This window comes from Marmota marmota, unplaced genomic scaffold, assembly GCF_001458135.2.
Source record: "Marmota marmota marmota unplaced genomic scaffold, marMar, whole genome shotgun sequence".
Taxonomy (NCBI): Eukaryota; Metazoa; Chordata; class Mammalia; order Rodentia; family Sciuridae; genus Marmota; species Marmota marmota.
The window spans coordinates 14,797,739-14,814,449 of record NW_025999968.1 but is presented as its reverse complement, the minus strand read 5'-3'; the positions used below and the strand labels follow the sequence as shown (position 1 = coordinate 14,814,449).

The window sequence follows — 16,711 nt, the reverse complement described above, 5'->3', positions numbered from 1 at the left end:
CTCTCTTCAAAATGGAAAAAAAAAAAAAAAAAAAGGTTAACACATGTCTTGCTTTGTCTGTGATAGTTCTAGTTCCCAGTTTTGTGGGTGGGGGGTGGGGGTGGGGGTGGTTGCAAGAGGAGGGATACTGGGGATTTAGCACAGAGAAACTTTCCAGTGATGTACGTCTCCAACCTTTTTTATTTTTAATTTTGAAACAAGTTCTCACTAAGTTGCTTAGAGCCTTGCTGAGGCCAGCCTTGAATTTGCAATCCTCTGGTCTCAACCTCCTGAGTCATGGGGATTACAGGCCTGTACCACAACACCTAGCTGAGTGGCATATTTTTAATAGCACCCCCATTCTTCTCAGAAGTGCCCTATCTGGATGATAAACTAGTGTGAGGACCATAACTAGATTTGCTGATGAATTTACTTCTTCAAAGGCCTTAACTGGGTATGCATGTAACCCCAGCTACACCAGAGGCAGAAGTAGGAAGTAGGAAGATAACAAGTTCCAGGCCAGCCTAGGCAACTTTTAAGATTGTCTCAAAATAAACAAAATAAAATAAATTAAAAAGACTTGGGATATAAGTCATTGTTACAATTGTAAAATTGATGTTAACAAACAACAAAGAAAGAATGAAAAATTAAGTATATTATTCAATTAAAAAATAATAATCACATATATGAATGATAGACAATTAGTAAAAAATGATACTAGTGGCTATATGACAGGATTATAGGTGCTTTTCTTCCATATATAAGTTGTAGCCCCTGAATTCAATCACAAATATCACAAACAAAATAAAAAATTAAAAAGGGCCTATACTCATTCCCAAGGTATCTTACATTTGAAGAGCTGAAACTCTCATCTGAGTTGAAACAATATGGGATAACTTATAGAGAATGCGTATAATAAAAATTTTCTGTGCAGAAAAACTTTCCTTTTATCCATCTCTTGCTAACCACACATCACCCTGCTTTATCCCAAAAAAAGCAAACTCACCTCTCTGCACATAGCAGCAATCTGTGCCTCATCCATGCAGGTTGCTGTAACAACATCAGTCAGTGGCCCACCAGCGGGTATTCCATTACTACAAACAGGTCATCTCCTACCAGGTAACTAAAGATAGAATGATTTGAACTCCCATCTCTGGAGTTAGTACTGATCTGGCGGAGGCGCAGATGTCCAACCCTATGCTCCTACACTTTACCAGTAAGCTAACTCCTAGCCCTTTTTATCTTTGGATCTAACTAAATTGCTGAGGCTGGCTGAAAACTTGCAATCCTCCTAACTCAGCCTCCTGAGTTGCTGGGATTATCAGTGTGAACCACCATACCAGCTAAATGCATGGGTTTTTGCTTTGCTTTGCTTTTGTTTTTGCAATGCCAGGGATGGGCCCCAGGATCTCATGTATCCTAGGTAAGCACTCCACACCGAACTACATACCCAGCCCCAAATCAATGGGCCTATATAATCAATTTATGGCCTATAATCATGCAATAAAATTGTCTTTTAAATATTTCATGGGCAATTTTTCTATCTAATAATCCCTTGCCATCTATGAGAAATAACATTTGAGAAGAAAAAATGATGTAAAGTCATTGCTAACATGTAGGGTTTTTGACAATTGCATTATGTATTTTCACAAATCCCCTAAATTACAACTGATAAAATACAGTGAGTGCTCAATGTCACAGGGAAAAGAGAGCTCATGCTGAATACTCAGTAAGTAGTGAACATTATAACAAACAATTATAAGCACTTACCTTGTCTAATTTTTTCAAATCGTGTATATTTTGTTATAGGATCACCAATGCTCTCAATAGTTCCTATTTTAAATAAAAACAACAATGAAAGCTCAGTCAAGCATTTTAATCACAAATTAATTTTGGTATCATTATTCCTTTTAATAAACTCTACTGATGATAAACCAGTGGTTTTCAAACACATCAAGTTTCAACAATAATTTGTTTCAAACAAAACACTGAAGAAACTTAATAAAAGCAAAAAGGTATGGGAATAAGAAGACAGGAATGTTCAACATCATGACCAAGAAAATGGAGGAGGTTGGATATAAAATCATGTAAATTCTTATGACCAGTAAGTCAAAATGTAAGAAATTTTTACTTACTCAGGATAAAAGAAGACAGGGATATATCAAGGAAACTCCCATAAATAATCTTATGTAAGTACTCAAACTCAAGTTAGCTACTAAGGTTCAAGCCAAGAACATAAGGGCATAATGATAGAGGATATGATAACTAAAAGTCACAAATGAATAGTCACAACTACTATTCTAGTTTATTTTTTAAAAGCAGCAGCTCTCCTAAGATAAGGACTATTATATAAAATATCTATAGGATTCCACAGTCAAAGAGGTATTATATTGGAAATTTCTGAGGAATGAAGAACAAATAAATGTTGAACATGTGAGTGCTTATAACAACCCATCTATAGAGTACTTTTCCTTGAGCCTTGTAGGTCACATTGTTCTTTATAACTATAGTTATTGAAGCCTTGTAATCAGACCTTATTGTTACCCCTTCTTAGGACTGTTTACATTATTTATAATGATTTATTCGGGCCACTGGTAATAAATGAATTAAAAGAGACAAGGAAAACATGTTTTTCCTTGAAATATATTTTATGACTACATGTTTCTGTTTTAAAAAGCTGTAGATTTGGAAAACTACATATAAACCTCCTTTGATAAGTTTTCCAACTATGTCCATGTTCATATCCTTTAAATTTGGCTCATAGAAAAAGAAGTGTTACTCCCAAAGGGACTGACCTCACTATCAATACATAATACATCTCAAATGTGGCAAAAAACAAAATGAATATTACTTTGCCTTCAATCTTATTGGGTGGTACTGGGGGTTGAATCCAGGAGCACTTTACCCCTGAGATATATTTCCAGCCCTTTTGATTTTTCATTTTGAGACAACAACTTACTAAATTACCTAGACTGACCTTGATCTTGAAATCCTCTGCCTCAATCTCCTAAATTGCTGGGATTATAACCATGTGCCACCATGCCCAGAGCTCACTACATTTTAATGGAAGCTGTTACTTCTATAAGAAAACAATTTTTCTTTATGCTTTAAGGTAAAAATAAAAGGCATATATTACATCTGTTTTGTATTGTTGTTGTTTTGTTTTGTTTGCAGTGCTGGGGATAGAACCCAGGGCCTTGCACACACTCGGCAAGTGGCAAGTGCTCTACTACTGAAGTATACCTCCCACCCTTGTGTCAAATGCTTTAAGAAATGTTAATTCATGAATAATGTGAAGTGTATGTAACATAACTTAATTTCTCCATAATTTCTTCATCTGTCAAATTTGTCTTCTTTGTTTGATGACTGGGCACCATTGTTGACATTTGAATCACCAACAGGTGCAGAAATCGGGTCAGTTACAGACTTTGTGGAAATCTGCAGAAATATAGTTCATTACTGAGATTTCAAGAAAAAATATTTTCAGATATTCTTACTGGCTCACTATTCAGTTCCTTAATTTTTAACCAAAACTAAGTTATCTCTGTTATTGTTCTAAAGAATGCAATTCTTTCAGACTGAAAGAAAAAGTATTGAAAAAATGTGGAACATTTTCTTTGCCATAACATGAATGTATTTAAAAATGGAACTACAAACCAGGTGTAGTGGTACATGCCTGTAATTCCAGTAGCTTGAGAGGCTGAGACAGGAGGATTCCAAATGTAAAGCCAGCCTCAGCAACTTAGTGAGACCCCAAGCAAATTAGTGAGACCCTGTCTCAAAAAAAAAAAAAAAAAAAAAAGTCTAAAAAGATGGGCTAGGAATGTGGCTCAGTGGTTAAATGCCAAAACAAAACCCCCAAAAAGCATAACTAACAAAATAGCAGGTTTATGAATAAAATTTATGTGTGCCCAGATCTAAAATAGTATACCAAGGGCTGGGGTGCAGCTCAGTGGTAGAGTGCTTGCCTAGCATGTGTGAGGTACTAGGCTTGATCCTCAGCACCACAGAAAAATAAATAAATAAATAAAAGGTACTGTTGTCCATCTACAACTAAAAATATTTTTTTTAAAGTTAAGAAAATAAAGTAGTAAACAATGTAACAAAAAAAAAGCACACTTTGAAAATGATGGTTTTCTTAAAAAAAAAGATAAAATGCAAAAGACTAGAAATTTCGGTGTTGAAATAACTATTACTAATTTCCACAAAATATTTTGCACAAATATAATGCCTACCCTCCCTTTCACTTCGAAGAGCCAATTGTAAGGAATAAAGACAACATAGACATCTATCATGAGATCAGGATCCAATAGCAGTTCTCAGAGCTCTGCCTGTATACTGCACTGTGTGCCACCATGTCACAGTCCCCTGCAATTCCCCTTAGTAGTTCTCTCTTCTTGGCTCCATCTGAAGTCATTACTATTGAAACTCTCCCTTAGCTGGTGAGAAAGTTTACTCTGGACTGTCCATTTGAATTGACATCAAGGCTTTGAGAAAAATGTAAAAATGAGAAATAAAATATGTAATCTGGGAAAGAGGAAAGATCCAAGTTTTAGATATAATAGTTATCCACATTATGAAACAACAACAACAAAAAAAAAAAAAAAAAAAAAAAAAAAAAACAGAGAAATAGATGACTTCTCTGGAAAAGTGGGCAAAATATAGAAAGAAAAAAACCCAGTGAGTCAAGTATTCTAACTTTTAAAGAAGCCATTAGATTTTTATTTTTCAAAAAAGTTGTTTTTGATGAGTACTCTAGGTAAAAATCTTAATCTAATCTTAAATTAATTTTCTCATACTAAAATGTTTTAAACTTGAAGACTTTTTGAAATTATCACTGAAAGTCAAATGCAAACAGTTGTTTTCAGAAACACACATGCACAGATGCACACACCTAGTGATTGTCATTAGCCAATCACTCACTCATTTTGTATGATCTGGTCCTGGGGCAATGGCAGGAAGTATGGCCTCTTCCTCCCCATCATCTTCCTCTGTTATTATTGCTAATGTTTCTGACCCTTTCATATTCAGCTGCATTTATCACACAAGCAAAAGAAGACAAGCCAGCAAAATTAAAAGATTAAAATGTGACCAGCTCTTTTTTTAAACATACTTTAAGAACTTATTTTTTCAATAGCTAATTTATAAATGATTAAACCTCACTGGTTCCAATGTAATTAATTAAGAAGTAAAGGAGATTTTATGAAACATGGAAAAGTAAATATATGAAATAAATGTATATGAAAAGTATTCTTGAGTACTATTTTAGAAATATATTCAATATTATCTTACCTCTGATGGCTGAATTTCTTTTAGACAGCAAAATAAAAACAGATTTGTTTTCGGTAACCTAAATTATAACAAGAATCATAAGAAATAAATTATTAACTTACTGATGGTATTCCAGAAGAGAAGACATCCTTTTTGTAAATATGAAAGAAAAAGAATGTTAACAATTCACTGTTGGGGACTGCAAATCAAGTCAAGATGGCGCCTGGCAGTTTGCCAGGAGGAGTGGTTTGTGAGGCAATGCCACCAAGCCATTAAGATGGTGGGGATTCCTTATTGGCTGACTGCTGTATCTAGATGATGCTAATTGAGTTAAGCTGTGTGTAATCAGTTAGGTATATATACCCCTGCTGATTTGCAAAAAAGGCAGCTCCTGCTACCTTGGGTGCCCGCTACCTTCAGTTCCCGCTGAGTTCCCTCGCATGCAATAAAGGAGTTCCCGCTTCAACCTTCAAGTTGCTTGTCACCTTCCGGTTATTTTGCCCAGCCAGACTGCAGCAATTCACAAAAGAAAACTTATCAAAATTATCTAGTAGTCCAATACATGGTCATGCCATATTTTAACCAATTTACCACTAATGACATTTAAGGTGATTTTTTGCTAATTTTTGCTATGTAAATGAGGCAAAACCTTTAATCTATGCTGTTCTACACACTTGCTAAAAATTAAATTTCTGGGTCAAAAGTTATATATATATAAGCTAAACTAAGATTTTCATTTGTGAGTTGGGATACATAAAGATTTTTTTTTAAAAAAATTGGTTTTTATTCTATTTTTGGTGTTTGAGATTGAACCCAGGGACTCAAGCATACTAAGCACATGCTAAGCACCACCACAAGTTATGCCTCCAATACCAAGATTTTAATGTTATGGAGTGAAATTGTTTTGTTCTTCTTCCATCCCCTGTAATGGGGATTGAATCCAGGAATGCTTTACCACTGAACTCCATTCACAGCCCCCTCGCTCTTTTGTAAATTTGGAGACAGGAGCCTTGCTAAGATTCCAATGCCTGCATCAAACCTGTCATCCTCCTACCTCAGCCTCCAGAGTCTCTGGGATTATAAGTGTGAGCCACAGTGCCTGGTTTTGGAAATTACTATTATCATTACTATTAGTTTTTTTTTTTTTTTTTTTTTTTTGAGACTTAAGGTCTCACCATTTTACCCAGGCTTGTCTCAAACTCATGGACTCAAGTGATCCTTGTGCTTTAGTTTGTAGTTGAAACTACAGGCATGTGCCACGAAACCCAGCTTTTATTTTATTTTTTTTTATTTTTGGCAGTATTGGGGATTGAAACCAGGGAGATTATACTACTGAGCTACATTGCCTGCCCTTTTTATTTTGAGATAGGGTATTGCTAAACTGCACGTGCTGGTCTCAAACTTATCTTCCTGAGCTGTTGTAGTGATAGCCATATGTCCTTATGCTCATCTTAAATTGCTGTATGTCTGTATTATTTATTTATTTGTTTATTTATTTTTATCCTGGGTTTCCTATCATGTGTAAAATGTCTTATCAATATAAGATTATATAGCCAAGCATGGTGGCTTATACCTATAGTTCCAACCTGCTCAGAAGGGAGAAGCAGGAGAACCACTTGAGCCCACAAATATGAGACCAGTATGAACATTAGAGGAATACCCACCATACCCCCAAAGAAAAGAAAAGAAAAAGATAAAATTTGTGTGTTCCAATAACTAATAGTAAGAAATAACCCAAATTTAAATGTAGGGCTGCTGGTGTGGTTCAATGCTAGAGCTCTTGCCTAGCATGTTCAAAACCATAAGTTTTCATCCTTATTCATATTAGCCCCAAAGCAGAAATCTAAAAACATCCAAATATATAATGGAATGTACACACACACACACACACACACACACATATCATATATTGCAGTACTTGGGGGTTGAGCCCAAGGACATTTACTGCTGAGCTATCAGACCTTTTTATTTTGAGATAAAGTCTTGCTAAATTTCTGAGGCGAGCCTAAAACTTGAGATCATCCTGCCTCAGATTCCTGAGCTGTGGAATCAGTCATATGCTGCCAACCTGGTTTAAAATCTATTTTCTAGATAAGTACAGTAGCACACACCTGCCTTCCAGCCCTCAGGGGCATTGATATAGGAGGATTGCTTGAGCTCAGGAGTTCAAGACTGGCCTGGCCAACATAGTGGGACTCCATCTCAAACAAACACAAAACTGTCAATTTTCCTTTTCTTTTCCACTGCTGAGGATTGTATTCAGGGGTGCTTTACCATTGACCTATATATGGGGTTGTTTTTATTTTTTGAGACACAAAACAATTCTCTTTAAGTTACTGATCCTCAATTTGTGATCCTCCTGACTCACCCTCCTGAGTGGCTGCACCTGACTCAGCCTCCTGAGTAGCTGCACCAAATTCTATTATCAGTTTTCAAATATGTAGTAAATTAAGTGCAGCTACCATACTGATCGTTATATCTCCAAAATTTACTCATGTTTAACTGAAAACTTTGTAATTCCTGACTAATGTAGTAGCTTATTAGAACTAATAATAAATAAGTTTACTTTTTATTTTATGGAATAGTTTCAGATGCAGTTTGTATTATCCAGGCTGGTGGATTTTCTCTCCTCTCATCTCCAGCCCTTGCCAGGAAGCCGACCAGGTCAGTCACTGCAATTATTACTGTTGCCACATTTTAAGGATGAGAGAAATACTAAATGTCTTGCCCATGGTCAAAGAGCCAGGCTATATTGGCTCCTGAGCTTGGGTCTCCAGAGAGCAATGCTCTTCCCTTCCAGGAGGGATTTGTTCCAGCCCCTCATTGCCTTCCCTTTCCCCCAAGGAAACATACTTCTCTGAACCTAAGACAGACAGGCAGAGTAGCCCTAGGAAACAGCTAAAAATATAACAGGCATGGGGGTCTTGTAACTCTCAACAGGGGAGTCAGTGAGGGTTCAGGCACAAGAGGCCCTCACATGGGGCTCAGGAGATGAACTTCTGGGGCAGATCCTGGCATTGCTGGGTGTGAAAGGTGAATGGTAGGCAAAGCCTCCCTTGGGAGCCTCCCACTACAGCACTGGGCTAACGGGAATCTAAACACAGAGTCAGTACATGGGGACCCTCCCTAACCTCAACCCTGAAGCTCATAGTCAAGTCCCTGGGTGACTGGAGTCAGGACAAAGGAGAGGGCTGGCACCACAAGTCAATGCCAGGGTCCATGGGGGGGAATTGTGAGTTACCAACCCCACTGCACTCCTTATGCTCCATTCCAAATGTTTCATGTGGTATTTCAAGTAAAATTTTTCATTAAAAAAAATGTTCTTTAAAACATAAACTACTGAACTAGTCTCAATTCTTAGTAAGTTGAGGAAACTGGAGCCCAGAAAGGTAAGAGACTGGCCCAAGGCCAACCAGAAAGTTAGTGGTTCAGTCTTTTCTTTTTATCGATCCAGGGACACCTCAGTGCGCTGTGAAGCCCTGTGACCTGGACCCTTCACCCTCCAGGTCCATAATCCCCCTCCTTATGCTCCAAGTGCTTCAGCATCAGAGCCAGTCCAACCTGAGGGCCTTCTCCCAATACATGTGCAGCCCACAGACACCCTTGTTTCAATGCACACCAACTAATCCTCACCTCCTGTAAAGGTGCAGACTGGCCACTCCTTGGGGGGACCTGAGTTGGAGACCTGGGTCCAGGGAAGTCTGTGGGATGTTGTGCTGGAGAGTACACCTCTGTTGATTCCCATTCAGTCCCCAGCTCTATTTGTAGACTCACAACGTCTGACACATACCTGGGGAGCAACAGACCAAATGTGAGGGGTCACTACCCACATTGGACAATTCTCCCTGACCACCCTCATACCTCAGCTTGGAAAGCACAAAATCCAGGGCTCTTATCCAGGTGGCTCATCCAGGCTGCTGTTCTCTTCTACCCCATTTCTTGGGGCAAAAGCCTACAAAGGCAGGTAAGAATGAAATTCCCAGAGGCTCCCAAAATGTCCTGGACAAAACCCCAATGGAAAGGAGCAGTGAGCATCATGGTCTTAGAGCTGGAGTAAGGGACCAGAGAAAGGGACCCAGCTTTGCCACAGTCTGGCTGCAGCAAAATAACCGGGGGGTGACGAACAACTTGTGTACATTGATACAGCAGGAGTGGGAGCCCTTTATTGTAGGACAGAAGGGGTATATATACATTCCACACAGCTTATCTTAATTAACATAAACTAGATACAGCAGTCAACCAATAAGGAATCTCCACACTTAATGGCTCGCTGGCGTTACTTCTCAAACCACTCCCTCTGGCAAAATGCCAGGCACCATCCTGACTTGTTTACAGACTCTAACATTTGACTTGTTTACAGACTCTAACACAGCTTCACCCCATCCCACCAGCCCCAGCGTCCACCACTTCAGCCCCTGGTTTACCAACTTACTTGGGTCCCAGTGGCATACACATCTGGATGTAACAATTTGTGACACAGCCTTGGTCAAAGGGATTGTCACGCTGGAGGGAGATGGGGATGGAAAGAGGAGCTCAGAATAAGCAGGACTGGGCAAGGCCATCTCCCAGTGATCCTCCCCCTAAGTTGATCAGTTAAGCCAGGGTTCAACCCAGGCCTGTGGCAAGATTCCAAGGACAGGGGAGTCCAAGAGTGACCCAGGGCCTCCTACCTCCTCAGGCTCCTAGGAAGAGTAACCTCCCTCAACCCACTTGTGAGCAGCTCTCTTCAGACCATTCCTGACATTGCACCCACATCTCCTGCCTTCCCAGGGCTCCCTCATCATCTTTTACCTCCCTTTGCCACATCCTTGCTCTGTATCTATTGGCCACACATGTCCTCCTGCCATGTTCTTCCAGATACCATTTAAGACATTTCTAGTGTTGCTCTGCTCAACTGATGCAAAGATGGTGTCTCCATCCTGCTTCCACTTTACTTTCTCACCTCTTGATTTTTTCTAAAAATGTACCTTCATTGACTTTCACTATCTGGGAGGGCAGTGGCAGCAGACATGCCCAATCATATTTTCATAGTCACAAATCAGCTGGCCCAGGAAAATCTGGGCTTAAGGCCTTCAGTACACAAAGCAGTATAGGTCAAGCTCAAAGGTCAAGTTCTACCCTGGACACTGGCTTCTACCCTCCCTTGTTCTACTCTCTCCTCCTGCTGACTTCATCCATCAGTCTTGCCCCCCTCCTACTCCCAGACAAGGTTGAGTCTCACTCCAGCTTCAAGAGCTTTAGCCAGCAAATATTCTGGAAGAATTGCAAGTGTCCCAGTAGCACCTCTGTCTATCCCCAACTCTCCCATTGCCCATACATGAAGACTCTGATATTCAACAGTATTTTTCACTAGAAGGAAAGAGGATTTCACATCAGAACAGCTCTTGAATATGCCCCAAAAGCAACATAAACCATTGTGCTCTATGAGGTTCTGCCTCCCTTAAGTTGTTCGCAGCACTGAAGAAGTTAGCATTCTTCCAGGTGCAGTGGTGCCCACTTGTAATCCCAGTGATTTGGGAGGCTGAGGCAGGAGGATCACAAGTTCAAGGCCAAGCCTCAACAACTTAGCAAGGCTCTCAGCAACTTAGTGAGACCTTATCTCAAAATGAAATATAGCAAGGATTGGAAAGTACCTCTAGGTTTAATCCCTACTACCAGAAAAAAAAAATAATAATGGCAGAGTATTAAAAAAATTACAGAATTTTTAAATTTAGAGAAAGAATGTTTGATTAGATAAGTATAAAAATGTGGATTGTACATAAGGTATAGAAAAATGCTGAAAGGAATGATAATTAATAAATTTTTAAGAACTGAGCACTAAATTTGAATACCTTCCTCTCCCCACATGGAACCCTATCAGACATGAATAGAATCCAACAGCTCTGAAAGCACCCAGACCAGTCTCTGATACTGGCTCCATTGCTGGAGCTCCTGCTCTCATTCTGTTTCTCAAATGCCCTTCACACCCACAGGACCAAAATCAAGTGGCATCTTCTTCTTGCCCCATCTTCTGCCCAACTTCCTGTTACCTCTCCTTCTTTCCCTTAACTTGGAGGGATCAGGGCATCAAGATTCTCTCTGTACCTTTATCTCTTTTCTTCTATCTCAAAGGTTGATTCTTTCCTTTGTTAGTTTACTCATTTATTCATATTTATTTTCTTTGTGTGCTGGGGATTGAAGAACCCAGGGCCTTGCACATGCTAAGCACATGCTCTACCACTCAGATACACCCCTAGCCAGAAATATTTCAGGGCATCAAAAATGTCTCAGTCAAACCAGGCATGGTGGCATAAGCATGTAATCCCAGCAACCCAGGACACTGAGGCAGGAGAATCACAAGTTTGAGACCAGCCTCAAAAACTTAGTGAGACGTTGTTTGAAAATAAAAAATGGAACGAACTGGGGATATAGCTAAGTGGTAAAGTGCCCCTGGGTTCAACATCCAGTAGCAAAAAAATAAAGTCTAATAACTTTACTGTGGGTTGAAAACACACTGTAAACAGCACAGCCAGCCTACTTGCAGGATGGCAAGGGCAACTGTAATATGAGGTCCTGAGCACCATGGGTTATGGCCAGGGTAATGCAGAGAGAGGGTATCATGGGACACATGTAGGCAACCCAGCTCACAGCATGCAGAGAAGCCCAGAGCGTTAAACACTAAGACATGCAAGAGGGTTATTTCAGCTCCTTCTGGCTTTAGAGGTTGTGACTAGTCCAGAAAGAGTAGTCTGAAGAATGTCTACTGGCTCTGCCCCTTGATAAGAACATCATCATGACAGCAAAGGCAGGGTCTGGGCTGATGTGGGCCAAGAAGTGAAGGGCGGAGCAAGTGAGCACTGTCAACTCTTTCAGGGAATAAGGCACAGAGGGTACAACAAGTGGAGTGGAGATCTGGGACGTTAAGGATGGGGATTTCTTGGCTTTTAAGATGAGACACAAACATGCGTAGATGACCCCAAGAAGGAATGGTAGTAACAGTAACAGTAGCAGATAGGGCACTTTCTAGTACCAGCCACTGTCCTATGTGTCTCACATGAATTAACCCACATTTCCCTGTTTTACAGATAGGGAAACTGAGTGACCAGGGGGCTAAATAGCATAGCCAAGATCTTCCTGATGATCAGTTCTAGAGTTGTGATTTAGACTTATGTGTTCTTCCAACCACCAAGCAAATGACTCTAGGAGGAGCTGCAGTCAGGGAATGGAGAGGGAGGGAATGACAGTTGGAGCATGGAATCAGTGCCTGAAATGGGTGCTGCAAATAATGGAAAGGATCCCTGTCTGTTGAATTCCATAGTCAGACCACATTTAAGTCCTTTGATAAGTGTGTCACATTAGATTGGATAGAGAGAAAGGATGGGAGAAGAGGGGAGGAGTAGGGAGGATAGGAAGGGCAGCAGAATAGAATAGACAATATGATTGATGTATGTATATTCCATGTATGTATTATATATCAAAATGCATTCTACTGTCATGTATGACTAAAATATATATATAAAAATTACAAAAAAAAAATCTAAAAAAAAAAAGTCCCTTGAGACTGGGGATCCTGGACTTGGAAGATCCTGCCTTATTCTGAGCAGAGGAAGATGGCCTATGGCCTAACCTGGGGCTGGAAGAACCACAGGATGGATTCTTGTAAATAACAACTTTATTTGTAACTGCCCCAAACTAGTTGAGCCCAGTGGCCCATGCCTGTAATCCCAGCAGCTTGGGAGGCTGAGGCAAGAGAATTCAAGTTCAAAGCAAGCCTCTGTAACTTAGTGAGGCCTTAAGCAATTTAGTGAGAATCTTGTCTCAAAATTAAAAAAAAAAAAAATCAAAAAGAAAAAAATAAAGGGAGCTGAGAATGTTGCTCAGTGATTAAGCACCCGTGTGATCAATCCCTGGTACAAAAACAAACAAACAAACAAACAAACAAACAAACAAAAAACATAAATGCTGCTCCAAAACAAGATACAATGTAAAGATCCTTCAATGGGTGAATGTATAAATAATATATGGGGCATCCTTACACTACTACACAGAAATAAAAGGAAATAAACTAGTGATATGAGCAACAACATAGATGAATGCATTGTGCAAAATGAATGGCAACAACTCCATTTATACACAAGGATGTAGGGAGAGAAATTGACAACAAGAGATGGAAGGATTCTTTGGGGCAATAAAACTGGTTTAACTTTGATCATTGTGGAGAGTACATAAAACCCTAACTAAAGACTAAAAAGGGTGACTTTTACTATTTGTAAATTATTCCTCAATAAATGATATTTTTTAGAAATTTTATCATGGTTCCCAGGTTTTTTCACTACATTAAAACGAAATTCAATGCTTGACTTTCTGGGCCTTTCTAATGGTACCCCCATAGGGTCATCCTCATTGTTCATGCCACCCTGTGCTTGAATTAAATTCATTTCCTCATCATTCTGTTAACACCCTACTTCCATGTTTCCATGCCTTTTTACAAAGGTGTCTCTCTCACAGGCAATGCATCCTGGCCTCTGCCTCTCCAAAATCACACCTAGGACACACAGAGTACTCTACAACTCGGGCCTCGCCAAACTCCCAGTTTCTTCCAATCTGCTACAGCACTCAGGACCCACTCCCTCTCAAGAGTGCTTCTGGGTGTCTCCCAGTATTATACTGATTATAGGTTGCTTATCAAAACAAATGCAGATGAACATACTCATGTCTATACCCATTCTTCAAATAACCCAGTCGGCTTTCAATGCAATGCGCCCAGGAGGGAGCATGGCCAACCAGCTCCAAGGGGAGGAGAGATCTGAGCTGCATCTTAAGAGGTGGGTCAGGAAGGACTCAGGGGCACCATCAGGACCTAAAGGCAGTGGAGAAAGCACAGATAGTGCCTAGTGGCAGAGGTGTAAGGTGTCGCCTCCCAGCTGGGTATCAGGGCACAGACATTTGGTCCCCCTTACCTGGGTCTCATAGGGGCGCCTTGCGGTGCTCACGGCTCTGGCCTTGATGAGCAGCTGCAGGATGAGTGGCAGCAGGAGGCCCGTGGCGGATACAGCCACTATGATGCTGTGCACAAGGCTAAGAATTCAAGCCAGGGGTCAGTTCCTCCTTGGCCCCGCCTTTCCACAGACTCCTCCCTTCCCTGGTCACACCCCAGCTAGCCCCACCCACCTGCTCTTCTCCTTGGACTGGACAATTAGTCCAGTACACCCAAGCCGAACCTCACCCCACCACACTGTGGTCCCACCTGTCCCTGTTCAACCTTCATTCCCCCACTCCGTGCCCACCCCTCCCCCCCATTCTCAATTCCACAGGCCATATCCTGCCCCATCTCCACTGGCCTTCAACGGGTCCATCAAAGGTCCTCCCAACTGACTTCTCCCTATAGCCCCGCCCAGTCAGCCCCGCTCTCAGTTACCCAGCCCCTTGGCTGTCCGCCCCTCTTTCCCCTCCACCAGAGCTGGTCCCAGTGTGGGCCCTTAGGACTGTGTGGATACGTCATGGCTCGGTCCATGAAGGGTATGTGCCTCCTGTGTACCAGGAATACCACACAGCTAGCCAGCATGGCACCCAGGTAGAGGCACAATGAGAGGAGGAGCAGCAGGTAGAGCCTGATGTTGCGGTGCCCCACACAGTTGTTTATCCACCTGCAGTGGTGGTCGAATTCCTAGAGGAGAGGAGGCAGCACTGAGGGTCTACTGGCCTGGCTTCCAGCACCCCCAAATCCTGAGGCCTCCCATAACCAGCCCCCTAGGCCGCTTGCTCTTGGCCCTACACTTGAGCTCTCATCTCCAAGGAGAAAGTGGCATTTCCATTGCTAGAGAACAGTTAGGACTCTGTGGCTCATCAGGTCACCTGTCATGACTGAGGTCTTTAGAGACAAGACCTGCCCAGTGTCACTTGGAGCAGGATGTAGAATAACTCTGGGCTCTATTTTCTCAGATACTGGATAAGGATGAAAGAAACAGCCTTTCCCAGCCAGCCTTGTGCACTTGTAAACCAGGGCAGGATCTGCACACAAGAGAAAAGCACTGAGAACCCAGGAAACCCTCCAACTGGGACACCCAGAGGGGGATAGGCAAAGATCCCCAGAACAGGGAAGCAGCCAGCCTAAAGGTCTGGGTATATAGTATCAGCAAGCCAGATGGTGGGACAGTCATTGCCTTTCCTACCCCTGACTCCACCCAGTCAGCATGGATAGGATACTCATTGCATATCAGCACCTGTGCAAGCAGCACCAGCCTCTCAGGACTGGTGTGATGACATATGTAAGTGGCCAACAGTGGCTAAGAGCCACTTTTAGAAGTGCATAATGATGGTCTCATACCCACCCCTAGCACATTTATGATGGAGGTTCCTGGTCCTGGCCAGGTGACTGGGGATGGGTTAGTAAGTGGAGAGAGAGGAGGAGTACTCACCTCCACACAGATCTTGCAACTCTCACAGTGGAAGTTTCGGGGCAGGTGGTGGAGATTGCATTTGGTACACCATGGCATTGGGAAAGATTTATTGTTCACCTGTGCCATATAGGGTGCCTCCAGGTCCTGCTCGACAGAGCCTGGCATGGGAAGAGATTTGTGCAGTGGAAGGAGGCCCTTCCATCATCTGCTGCTTGGGGCAGCCCCATAAAATCACTGGGCAACAAGAGGATGGGGAGGAGGTGGGAGGAGGAATCCTAGTCCCAGTTGAGCAAGCTGACCACTCACATGGGCTGGCAGTCAGAGAGAAGGGGGTTTCCAGCCAGAAGAGCTCTCTATGGAGCTCCACCCTTTGGAATAGTGATCAGTGCTTGGAGACATGTGTGAAATGGGAAGGAGTTAGGATCAATTGCGTGGTTTGGAAGAGCCTGATGGCCTCTCTGCCTGGTCTTCTCTTCTAAAGCAACTGGAAAACCTCCAGGATTCTGTTTTTTTTTTTTTTTTTTGTACCTCAGTGGCTTGGGAAATGAAGTGCCAAGGACTAATTAATGATGACATGGAGGGAAGGGATCCTGAGGCCCTAGGTGGGGTGAGCACTGTAGAAATAACCCCTGTAGTCATCAGCCCTTGGAGTGCCATATTCTTTTCCCAGGTTCTGAGGCCTTACCTCCATGCAAGATGCCTGGGTCCGATATATACATGGAAATAAGGCTGTAGAACATGAGGAGACAGAGAAGCCCCGTGGCCACTGGAAAGGCCCAGTCTCCATTCTGGGCCAGGGCTTGGCAGCTGAAACCAGAACCAAACTCAGTTTTATTCTGGGGCAACCCAGAGTGCCCCATGAGGCCTGGCTCACCTGAGATAGGACTCATGCTCTAAACATCCAGGCTAGCAGACCACAGGAACTCCACCAAATGTCACCAGCATTACCTGCCACCCACAATTTTCTAAATGCATCAGGCACTCTAGATCTCTGTACTTCTAACTATGTATCCTTCTTCCCCCTCCTGACCCTTTCTCTCCACTTCCATGCCTCCTTAGTATCACTGTCTATTTTCCCTTCT

General features: G+C 41.9%; 1 protein-coding gene and 1 pseudogene across 1 annotated transcript; both read right to left on the bottom strand.

Annotated features, from left to right (window-relative positions):
* LOC107136061 overlaps positions 1–2,797 on the bottom strand; it is a 61,194-nt pseudogene extending 58,397 nt beyond the window's left edge.
* Positions 2,798–3,312: 515 nt separating this feature from the next.
* LOC107136060 (palmitoyltransferase ZDHHC19-like) lies at positions 3,313–16,489 on the bottom strand. Its single transcript, XM_015478284.1, has 7 exons — positions 16,315–16,489; positions 15,648–15,787; positions 14,727–14,896; positions 14,190–14,295; positions 9,683–9,753; positions 8,884–9,040; positions 3,313–3,417 (listed from the first exon to the last, which is right to left on the bottom strand). Exons 1-7 carry the CDS (start codon positions 16,487–16,489, stop codon positions 3,313–3,315), a joined length of 924 nt encoding a protein of 307 aa, XP_015333770.1.
* Between the last annotated feature and the right edge of the window lie 222 nt (positions 16,490–16,711).